Source organism: Euprymna scolopes, chromosome 35, assembly GCF_053919585.1.
Source record: "Euprymna scolopes isolate OS-2025 chromosome 35, ASM5391958v1, whole genome shotgun sequence".
In the NCBI taxonomy this organism is placed as follows: Eukaryota; Metazoa; Mollusca; class Cephalopoda; order Sepiida; family Sepiolidae; genus Euprymna; species Euprymna scolopes.
The window spans coordinates 63,273,239-63,285,575 of record NC_136516.1 but is presented as its reverse complement, the minus strand read 5'-3'; the positions used below and the strand labels follow the sequence as shown (position 1 = coordinate 63,285,575).

The window sequence follows — 12,337 nt, the reverse complement described above, 5'->3', positions numbered from 1 at the left end:
ATCTCAATTTGAATTATCAACAAATAAATACACATTAAAGTTAAGTTTAACTGAACTAAAACACATTGAGATTATAAATTTGTTTGAGTTAAGACTTATGTTTATTGGATTAACTTGCTATTTGTAATTTATCCCACCATTTTATTAATTAATTTGTATTGGGAAAAAGTAATGATTACTCATTACTTTTTCCTTCCTCCTTGGCAGTGTGTGAGAAATTCCATTTACATTCGCCATTTCTTTCGCAGTTTGATAGTTGGCCATCATTGGTTAATTTTGAATGTGTCAGGTGATTTGCTTGGTGCACTTTTTGTATAATGCTTTTTATTTCAGTCCACGCAAAGATTCACCAACAGGATGGACTCATTACCAGCAGCTCCCACAAAAGAAGGGAGCTACATTAATTCCTTCATGTTGTATCAGCAAACTGTTGGTGAACAAAGGATCACATCTCTACAAGCAGAGACACTTTTATATTGCTGAAATTATCTTAATTACAGGATGACGTTAATGAACATTTCTTCACGTTTTATTTACCAAATATTGGATCTTATCTCAATTCAACTAGAGTCCGACATGACTCGCATTATGCCTAATTATAGGCAGAGTCTACCATGAACAAACATGGATCCTTTCGAGGAACAATTAACTCCGACAATAGAAGTTCATATTACTGGCTCTATGCAATAGAGGCAAAACTGGCCACTGTTTTGCAAATGGACAATACCAGAACCAATAAACGTTCATTGCTGTTACATTTGAATAAATTTTGAGTTTGAAAGATATGGCTTTTGTATTTGCGGATTCTTTTGCTTCTTCAAGGAGTAACTTTGAATGTGAGAAATAATTTCTTAAACTATTTAGCAGTTTTGCATGGTGCTGAACTCAAATTTAAATATGTTAAGGCCTTGGGGACTTGGCACCAAGATCTTACTTAGTTGTCTAAAAGTGGTAACATCTGCCAAAGACCAGCTAGAAGGTAGCTTTGACCGACAGCACACATCTGAAGAAATTGCATTACAAACCGAACTGAACATCAGCAATGTTCCAACAGTACATACACTTCAGGACAGGGCATCACTAGAGATTAACTAGAGGAGGAGATTTGAGAACCAGGTATCACTTAAACAGACAAAGCAGCCTACCAAAGAATCGCACACCAGTGGACTTAAGGTCTACCCCTGAACCAAGAAGATGCCGAAGATGTACAAAGGCCCCACAGAGACTTGATCTTCTCACACCCATTTGGTCTTAGTGGCTTGCGCATTTTGGGCACTTCAGAGCTACAACTTACGTGATATGCGTAATTCCAGAGACCCGTGAATGCCTGAATATATTTGAGGGATCCGAGATTAGACAGAGTTATATTTGTGATACCAGTTTTCAAAGACAATTATATTATCCTTTACGCCAAACAGAAAAATGACAGGTAAGAAAATAAATCTATGCATGTTAGAAAAAGAAATGAAAACACAGATGCACGATGCATACAATCTCATATTGTCAGAAGAAATTGCTGTCTCAAAAAATGAGGTGCAACAACTGTAATCACAAATGTTTGCTTAAAAAAAAAGCTTTTTTTAAGCAAACATTTGTGATTATAATCATTGCACCTCATTTTTTGAGACAGCAATTTCTTCTCCTGACAATATAAGATTGTATGCATCGTGCATCGGTGTTTTCATTTCTTTTTCTAACATGCATAGATTTATTTTCTTACCTGTCATTTTTCTGTTTGGCGAGTTTGAAAATATATTTGTTTGTCAGCTTTGTGTGTTTGTGTGTTTGTGTGTGGGGAGGGGGGTAGTCACTTTCTTCCGATTCGAATGTCATCTGCTTCCATTTAGATAGCGCTTTTTCATTGGTGTATCAAACTCCCAGAAATTGAATTACAAAAAAAAAAAATTTTTTTAAATAAACAACTAATCAGAAAACAAAAAGCCCCCTTAATATCACCTTAAAAATTACTAAAAACATAACAGAAAAAAAAATTAAATAAAATAAAAAATTTTATTTTCTGATTAGTTACTTATCTATTATTTTTTTTTTTTTAATTGAATTTTTTGGGAATTTGATTAGCCAAAGAAAAAGCGCTATCTAAATGGAAGCAGACGACATTCGAATTGGAAGAAAGCGACTAAACCAACAAAAAAAAAAAGAAAAGAAAAGCTGACAAACAAATATATTTTCAAACTCGCCAAACAGAAAATGACAGGCAAGAAAATAAATCCATACATGTTAGAAAAAGAAATGAAAACATTGATGCAGACAATCTCATCTTGTCAGGAGAAGAAACTGCTGTCCCAAAAAATCCCATCCATCCATAGCCCTTGAGCCCCTGGAGAAGCATAGGCCATCTACAACTTTTTTGTAGATGTTTTTGTAGCAAGGAGTTCTTTTTACAGGGTGAGGGTGCTGGCTCCATGCCCAACCTTCCCAGAAGGTACATACAGCGCCTAAACTTCCTAAATGGTCACCCATCTAGTACTGGCCAGGCTCAACATTGCTTAACTTCGGTGATCTGGCGGGAACCGGTGTGTCAACGTGATTCTGCCGTACTTTGTCGCAAAAAATGAGGTGCAACAATTGTAAACACAAATGTTTACTTAAAAAAAAGATTGTGTGTAAAGGATGGTTTCTCCTAGAGATGTACAAATGGACAGTGCCACCAAAAGAACTTGACTGAACAACAAGTCTTGAAATTAAAAAAAAAAGACAAGAAGAAAAAAAATATGGTTACAAAAAAAGAAAACAAAAGAAAACAAAAAAAAACTTGTACTTACACCTAAAAATTATACGGTTAAAAAATCTTTTCTTGGAGAAAAAAAACAAACTTTCTGTTGATAAATATTTTACAAAAAAAAAAAAAATAAATAAATAAATAAAAAAATTAAATCCTAAAATGAAATAAACATATTTTCATTTTTCAAGGTAATTTTTTTTTTGTTATTTTTAATTTTTTGCATTTGTATTTTTTCCGGTTTGTTTTGTTTTTTTTATTAGTCTGCGTCGGTTACGACACTCGGCTGAAACCGGTAATTGCCGGTCATGCCCGATCCATGCTTGACAGGAATTCACAAGAATTTGGGTCAAATTATGCAAGAGTACCTTTTTATTTGGTTGCTTTTTTTTTGTTTGTTTTTCATAGATATATTTTTGAAACTCCTTACTCTTTTGACTCCCAATATTTCGTCTGCTAAAATTTTAATCATGTGATTACAGAGTAGCATCAATAAAATAAACCATTAATTCAAGTGGCGTTTGTTATGGAGTTAGCTGAATACGATATTAAAAATAACTTTATTGGTACTTATGCACTTATATTACCGTTATTGTAACTATTCTGTACTTTCACCTAACAATTTAATAAACAAAAAGATATCATAAAACTTGAATTTAACTTAAAAAATATGGATTTTAAAAAAATAGCACGGTAACATGCACCACTTTATTTTACAATTTTCCAAATGACTGTTTGAATAAATTGATTTAATTTTAAAATGTGTAATTATTTCTAAAAAAAAAAAAGTACTAAAAAATAATGAGTAACGTAGGTCGAAAAGTAACTTTTATTGTATTTTTTTACCACTTTGTTCCTTTGCTGCTTCTTTGCAATATATCAATTCAATTCAAATAAGACAAACTAAATAATAATCTGATTAACATGCTACAAGCAATTCATTCATAAAGAAATAAAGCACAAGCGCAACTGAATTTGTAGTGAAATTGGCAATAACCGAGGGAATAAAGAGCTTACCTCGGATACGTCTGTTGTGTTGCGGGCCGAGCGGAAGAAAGTTCCAAGATGGCGTCCATGGGTTTTTATTGGTTTTGAACCCATGCAATTCTCGCAGAATCGCATGTGCTCTCATGCGATTATGCAAATATATAATTCCCGGTCGCTATAAAGGCAGGACGCTGGGAAGCAGTCAGGCAGTGTTTTGCAGATTGTGCGTAGGTGGTTCTGGCAGTTGGATTATTCTTTGTGACAAACAACGAATCTGCGAGAAGCGAGTATTACTTCTGCCTTTTTTTCTGTCTTTTTCTTCTTCTTTCTCTTAAAGGCCACCTTGCGAAGGACTGTCGAAAATGCGGAACACGGTGTTACCAGTGCGGTGAGAGTGTACACTGGGCTCGGAACTGCTCGGGAAACGAGCAAGGGGAGGACGCATAAGCGCCAGCCTCCTTCCCCACCAAAATGCGAACACGACGCTCCCGGTGACAAGTATCCATTTTGACGGGACATGATGTTTGGTGCTTATTTTGATGCAGGATGCTCTAGGACGATTTTACATGCAGACCGGTGCCGGTCTTCGAGAAAAACAAACGTGAATGTCGAAACGATTGGTGGAATACCCCATGCGTGCTGCGGTGTTGGAGCGGTCTCTGTATCTTCTGATGAAGGTGTGCCTGCTAGAATCGATGTGTTGGTGGTGCATGGATATACGCAGGAGCTCCGCACCTGGAAACATAATGGTTGCCTCGTGCCATACCGAAAGGATAAATTGGGATCCTCCAAAGGCCTAATTCCCCAGATGGCTGTGATACAGCAGAACAAAACCAAATTGCGCCTGGTGATGGACTACTGGGAGCTAAATCATTACATAGACACATTTACGGCCAACGCAGATGTTTGTGCGGCTAAGCTGTGCGAATGGAGACAAAAAGGTGCTAACGTGTCTCTACTGGACCTCAGGAGAGCATACCTACAAGTACAGGTCTATGAGACACTGTGGCCATACCAGACTGTGGAAATCGACGGGAAAAAAACTGTCTGACCCGTTTGGGATTCGGCTTGAATGTGGCTACCCTAATAATAAGAGCAATTGTCAGCGAAGTATTATCCCAGGAAGAAATTCTAAGCTGCGCAGCATCTGCTTAAATTGATGACATTTTTGTCAATGAAGACGTGGTGCCCACGACCCGTGTAAGAGAACACCTAGCACAGTTCAGGTTGGAGTGCAAGAACCCAGAGCGGTTGAAGGACAGTGCACGGGTGCTGGGATTGGCGGTCAGGATGGAACGCAGTGAACTGCGGTGAAAGCGAGGAAATGCAATTCCAGAGGCTCCCAGTATTGTTACGGGTGTGGTCGACTTGTCAGGCATTTTCCGGTGTGCGGTTGGCTTTGTGTGGCTTGTGGAATACTCAGAAGGAGAGTAAGTTTGGTAACAAAGGGCTGGGATGATGAAGCAAGGGACACCGTACTGCATCGTATGATGTTCGAGACCTTAGAATCTGTGCAGCAGGATGATCCGGCCCGGGGAAATTGGTGTGTGGACGGCAAAGAGCTGAATGTATGGGTCGATGCTAGCTCCCTAGCAATTGGTGCAGCCTTGGAGACGCATGAAACTGTGTTGGAAGACGCATGTTGGCTGCGACCTGAAGATGACTCCCAACACATCAACTTAGCTGAACTGGATGCGTATTGAAAGACATCAATTTGGCTCTTCAGTGGCAGGGCAAGATGCTTCACATAAAGACAGATTCTGTCTGTATATATCATTGGGTCTTGGACTAGTTAACTGGAAAGGCGCGAGTACACACCAAAGCAGCAAGCAAGATGCTTATTAGGCAGCGACTAAACACTCTCAAGGAGCTTGTGAAAGAGTACGGGCTGACAGTGGATGTGACACTGGTTCCATCAACACGAAACATCGCTGACCGATTGACACAAGTACCACAGCGGTGGTTTGAGGTGATGAAAAAGAAAAACGGGCTTCACCCGGTGATCGGTGCGGTTCACACAGGGGTCATTTCATGTCAAAACACCAGCAAAAAGTTAAAATCTGCACCCACCAACACCGAATTACTTGAAATTTGGCACAAATATTAACCTTCATGAGTTAGGAAAATTTGCCAAATTATTTGGTCCAAAAGTATTTTATTTTAAATTTTATAAAACACTGAAATATCGTGACGTTTCGCAGCATAAATTTAGAAGCAAAATATGCAAATTTACACCCCCCCCTAAAATCTGAACAGTAAGGTTTTGGACCAAATAATTTGGCAAATTTTCCTAACTCATGAAGGGTAATATTTGTGCCAAATTTCAAGTAATTCGGTGTTGGTGGCCTGGTGAATTGACATGGAATGACCCACAGATGAGCTGGATAAGAGTCAAATCATGGCTATTCACAAAGGTAGTGGACATCCAGGATCACAACGCACTACCTACTTTGTCAGGAAAAGTTGCCCAATTACAACAAAAGCAACCATTAAAACGGTCATACGGAAATGTGAGGACTGTCAGTCCATTGACCCAGCGTCAGTCAGGTGGGAAAAGAGAAAGCTGGAAGTGAACGAGAATTGGCAGAGAATTGAACGGATATCACGCATTATGGCATCTTCCATTTTTTAACTCTAACAGACTGTGGTTCATCACGTTTCTCCATTTCGAGGAAATTGGCGAGGCAGGACTCGGCAAGCATGATTAATCAGTTAAAGGTAGTGTTCCTCGAACGTGGTTCGCTGCATGAAATCCTTTTAGACAATGACACGGCTTTCTGCAGCAACGTGTTCCAAGCATTTGCACATAAATGGGGAGTTCACTTGCGATTCCGTTGTGCATACACTCCAGCCAGGAATGGCATAACGGAGCGAGGTCACCATACAGTGAAATGAATAGCGGCTAGAATGCGTTGTCCCATACAGGAGTCTGTCTACTGGTATAACATCACGCACACGACGTATCTCCCTTCACTGTGCCTGCCAACAGGATTTATCGATACGAAGTTCGAGTAGAGACTAATTTCGCAACTGCGTCCCCAGGTCCCAAGAACAGTTCTTACCAGGTTGGAGATCGCGTGTGGGTCAAAAGACCGCCAAATCGATGTATCACAAGGTTTAACAAGGGTGAGGTGACCAAAGTAATCAGCCCTTAATCAATTTTGGTGGACGGCGTGCCTTGCCACGTGAAGGATCTCCACCCTCGCCATTATGTTGTTACATCAGAGGAAGAGGAAGACTTAGACAGTACGATGTCTTCTGAAAGGACAGAGAGTATGATGCAGGACGACGGAGAGGATTTTGAGCCATATAATGTACATACTAAAGAAGAAGGACCACCCCTCTTGCCTTTACAAAGGAGTACCCGACAAAGACAGATACTGCCCCCCTGCCCTGATTGTGAAACACTGTCTATGGAACCACGAGAGGGGATAATGGAACAGACTGGTGGAAATAATGGTGGTAATGAGGAAGATGGCAATAAGGAAGTGCTGCCCAGATTCTTCGAAGAAGTAGCCGACAAAGATGCCCCCCTGCCCTGTTTGTGATCATGAGAGGGGGGAGTGTAGCGGATTTGGCAATAACCGAAATGGGGGGAAATAAAGAGCTTACCTCAGATACGTCTGTTGTTGGGTTGTGGGCCGAGCAGAACAGAGTTCCAAGATGGTGTTTATGAGTTTTTATTGGCTATGACCCCATGCAATTCTCGCAGAATCGCATGTGCTCTCGCACGATTATGCAAATATATAATTCCTGGCTGCCATAAAGACAGGACGCTGGGAAGCAGTCAAGCAGTGTTTTGCAGATTGTGCGTGGGTGGTTGGATTGGTCTTTGTGACGAACTACGAATCTGTGAGAAGTCAGTTTTCTTCTGCCTCTTTTTTCTGTCTCCTTCTTTCTCTACGGTCATTACAGCCAAGAAATCCCTGTCTTCTAGAGGTGGGCGGTGCAGTGCAAAACTGACTATTTCCTATCTTTGTTCCTGATTTTTGCCTACTACATTACGCTACAGAATTTTTTTTAAATAATTACACAACACTTTAAATTTAAATCAATTTATTCAAACTGTCCTTCAAGTTTTATATTTTTTTGTTTATTAAATTGTTAGGTACAGAATAGTTACAATACACCCGCCAGCCCGCTAACATAAGTGCTTAAGTACCAAAAAAGTTATTTTTAACATCATATTCAGCTAAATCCATAACAAGCGCCACTTGAATTAATGGTTTATTTTATTGATGCTACGCCGTAATCATATGATCAAAATTTTAGCAGACGAAACATTGGGAGTCAAAAGAGTAAGGAGAATCATTGGGGGGGGGGGGATTATAGTTATTTTTATTTTTTATTTTTGAATACAAAATATTTTGAATAAAATTATTAAAACAAAAAAAAACAGTCGTGTTCTCGTCAAGAAGGGTTTTTTTTTTATTTAAGAAAATAAAAGGTACTCATTAGAGACTGCCAAAATTCACAGAATTACCCCACCCTATATGTAACAGTAACACCATGTAACTTTATTATAAATTAATATTATCAGTATAACTTTTGTACCATTTAAAAGAAGGGCAAAATAAACCAGTAATAAATTTTAAAAAAATTTTTCAGCCAACAAAAATAATGAAACTGCGACACGAAAATCGTGTTTAAAATAACGTCCCTATGTAGTAGACATTCCGAACGTGAAAACATACCCGTATTTAATAAATCTAGCAAAAATCAACTAATGGTCAGATTTTCATGAAATTTTCGATACTTATCCATTTTAGAATGAAATTACATATGAAATGCAGTTTTCGTAAAATATATGAGGGGAAATATTTTTTTTAGTGCTTGTCCCCACCCCATTTATTTTTTCGAAATTCGAACAAAATATATTTAAATCTATCGAAATTTCTATTTATTATGAAACATAAGAGTTCAAATAAGTAAAAAATAGTTTTTTTTTAAATTTAAATACACATATTGAACAAAAATTTACCTTGAAGTTGCAATTAAAAAATTGATATAAACTTAATATTATTGTTTTTCTTTAAAATAGCGTTTTTTCGAACTAATATATATTATTATATCAGTTGAATTGCCAAGAAAAAGAAACTTCGTAAACATTAATTTATTTTTAAAAGATTAAAACGATTAAAATTCCATTATTTCAAAATGTTCCGTTACAACCTAGATTGTTAATTGTGTTTAAATTTTTTTTAAATATTAAGTTTTAATATAAACATGACTCTTGTCAGCTATTTTATCGTCAGATTAAAATCAATTTGGAAATATTATTGCACAAATATTAAGCATTTTGTAGCCCCCCCCCCTCCTATTTTGTTTGTCTCTTTTTACCGAACAAAATATGGAACCCCGTAGGTAACCAAATGAACATTCAGTAAAACCGTATTTCATATTTAAGATACAAATGTTTATAATATTATTAATCGTTCAACTGTGTAAATCTTAAAAACTAACAGAATTATAACAAAGATTAATTATTAATTGCAGTTTGAAGAAGATAAATAAAGGTTTTAAAAAATCATTAAGTCGCTGCGTACAACATCGGAGCCAATGCGTAGTTAGCTATGGGGGCCTCACTCGTGTATATCCGCCAAAATGTCATTATGGATGAAGGTGTTGTCACGCACGTAATACAGTAATACACGAAAACACTTGAAAAATATTCAACAAATGAAGATGTACTTTTTTTTTTTTTTTTTTTTTTTTAGAATTTACAATTTAATTACATTTAAAAGTTTTCTCCGTTTTTTTTTTTACATTAGACAAAAAAACTTTTATAATAAGAAAAACAATTTTTGTGAGAGGTTATTTAAATGCTAGCTGTGTTAAGACTATTAAAAGAAAAGTTAACAAATAAATAAAGAAATGAAATAAAAGTTTAAGTGCAAAATCCTACCTGAACCCTTGCGGAGAGATCATAGCTGGGAAGAAAATTCATGACTAGTTTTTTAGGGTGAGAATTTTAAACGAATAAAAAAACACTTACTTGGATTTCCGGGAAAAACACTTTAGTTGTTCTTTTAAAAGTTCAGTGGAATTTGAAAAAAAAAAAAAAAAAAAAAAAAAGGCTGAGTATTATCTCTCCCTCCTCGGCGTGCAGTGAGAGAGAGCGGAGTTCAAACGGGGCAAGATGCGTGTTAGACTTTTGTTGTTTGTTTTAGGAAAAAGAAAAAACAACAAACATTTAAAATGACAAAAGCAAAAATATTTTTCTTACCTCTTTGAAATTATTTGTTATTATATTAGCGATATCTCCCGATATAGACTGAAAAATAAAAATAAAACATTTAAAAGTGAAACTACATTCGCAGAAATTGTTTATCGCAGTTTTCCTGGAAAATGAACAAAATATTGGATGCTGATTGGTCAAACGAAGTCATCGCTCACCGGTTTCTGAAGAAGTCACAACTACGGATGCACATAAGAAATATAATAACTTGATTTTAAATATCGATAAATAAGAAGACAAGCATTATGGAATTGTTATTTTGTAACTTTATACAGATTTTTATATGATTTTTTATATAACCAAGAAAAACATAGACATAATACAAAGTTTAAATCTGATCTGTAAATTAGGTTAAATTAGAAAGCAAGATAGTATGGTGAACAATCCAAGTAACTTAAGGGGGGAGGGAGAAGAACATGTTGCGCGCACACACACACGTCGAAATTAGAGGGAGATATGCAGATTTAAGACATCTGGGTCAAAATATGGTGCAATTTTTGTTCTATGCAAAGCTGAATTATAAACGCATTAAAAAACTGATATTGTGTTCACTGTTCAACTTTGCTTTCGTGGGGACGTAACTAAATAAGAACAGGTGCATAATGCATCACGAATATTTTATTTCTCATTTACATTTTTTTAACTTATTTTAATTTCTTGTATTCTCTTTCTATTTTCAGTTGGTACACACCTCTTATCTATATATCTATAAAAGTGAACGTGTGTGTGTGTGTGTGTGTGTGTGTGTGTGTGTACATTTCCTTACGCAACACCTCTGTCAATTTTAAGTCTACAGACTCGAAATTTGATATACAGGGTACTGAGATTTGGGGAAATCTTTGTGATCCGTTTTCGACCAGAAATTTGGTTGTTAAGGGGTCAAAGTTCAATGATTTGACCTTTGAAAACTCTACCAATCGATAATAATCCATTGAAAAAACTAAAAAAAGACTCATATATATATATATATATATATATATATATATATATATATATATATATATATAGTCTTCTATCAGTTTTTCAGTGGATTATTATCGATTGAACATTAATTATTTCGGTAAATATAATACTACGCTACAACAGAACACCGACCACTCTAATTTTTTTTTTTTTAGGGGTATTCGAGGTCGCTGACAATGAATCTGATAATTTAACACATCGCAAATTTATCACTTGTATGGTATAAACCCCTGAAAACAAGTACTATTTTCCGCAATTTTGCAGCTTCCTTTTACGCTATGCGTGTGCCCGCAGTAGCATAAACGACGGCAGTTAAATGTGCCTTCGCACAACAAACTGCCATCTCATGTGGTACACAAATCTCTTGCGGGCAATTTAAGATTATATGAAAAAGAAATAAAATCAGAAGAAAAGAAAAGCACTCCAAGTGGAGGGGGAATTATGTCGGAAAAAAATGGGTCAATTAAAAAAATTGTGTGGCTTAACAGGGACTGCAGTTTAATTAACTGTTTTTCTGTAAGTAATGCGCCAATGTTTACCAATTAGAATACTATTACATATTTTGAGGAGATTTTATTATTTTGTGTTTACATAAGAGGAGAAGGTGAGGGAGAAGGGGAGATCAAGTGAGAGGGGCGTGATGTGATTTGCAATGAGGTAGTACATGTAGATATGATTGGCAATGTAGTAGTATCTGTAGATATGATTTGTGAAGTGGTTGTACATATACATTTGATTAGCAAAGTTGCAGAGCATGTAAATGTGATTAGCAAAGTTGTAGTACATGTAAATGTGATAAGTAATGTTGTACCACGTGTAAATGTGATTGGTAATGTTGTAGTACACGTAAATGGGATGAGTAATGTTGTACCACATGTAAATGTGATTAGTAATGTTGTACTACATGTAATTGTGATTAGCAAAGTTGTAGTACATGTAAATGTGATTAGTAATGTTGTACCACATGTAAATGTGATTGGCAATGTTGTAGTACATGTAAATGGGATTAGTAATGTTGTACCACATATAAATGTGATTAGTAATATTGTACCACATGTAAATGTGACTGGCAATATTTTAGTACATGTAAATGTGATTATCAATGTTTTAATACATGTAAATGTGATTGGCAATGTCTTAGTACATGTACATGTGAATGGCAATGTTTTAGTACATGTAAATGTGATTGGCAATGTTGTAATACATGTAAATGTGATTGGCAATGTTTTAGTACATGTAAATGTGATTGGCAATGTTTTAGTACATGTAAATGTGATTGGCAATGTTTTAGTACATGTTAATGTGATTAGCAATGTTTTAGTACATGTAAATGTGATTGGCAATGTTGTAATACATGTAAATGTGATTGGCAATGTTTTAATACATGTAAATGTGATTGGCAATGTTGA

The 12,337-nt window shown here is 36.1% G+C and overlaps 1 protein-coding gene and 1 pseudogene across 14 annotated transcripts in view; both read right to left on the bottom strand.

Annotated features, from left to right (window-relative positions):
- The window catches only part of LOC145259886 (signal transducer and activator of transcription 5B-like), a 347,875-nt gene that overhangs the window by 168,506 nt on the left and 167,032 nt on the right, over nucleotides 1-12,337 (bottom strand). For 8 of the 14 annotated variants that reach the window (XM_080117775.1, XM_080117776.1, XM_080117774.1 and 5 more), the window contains one exon: nucleotides 9,954-10,001. Coding sequence is in view for 4 of the 14 variants with exons in the window: in XM_080117768.1 (XP_079973894.1) it covers nucleotides 9,954-10,001 (48 nt within the window). In the remaining 10 variants the exon portion in view is untranslated. Of the gene's footprint in view, nucleotides 1-9,632; nucleotides 9,754-9,953; nucleotides 10,077-10,123; nucleotides 10,532-12,337 lie in introns of those variants that run through there. The other 6 variants (XM_080117772.1, XM_080117780.1, XM_080117781.1 and 3 more) reach the window with 5 other exon arrangements.
- Nucleotides 2,445-2,561, bottom strand: LOC145259998 (5S ribosomal RNA; annotated as a pseudogene).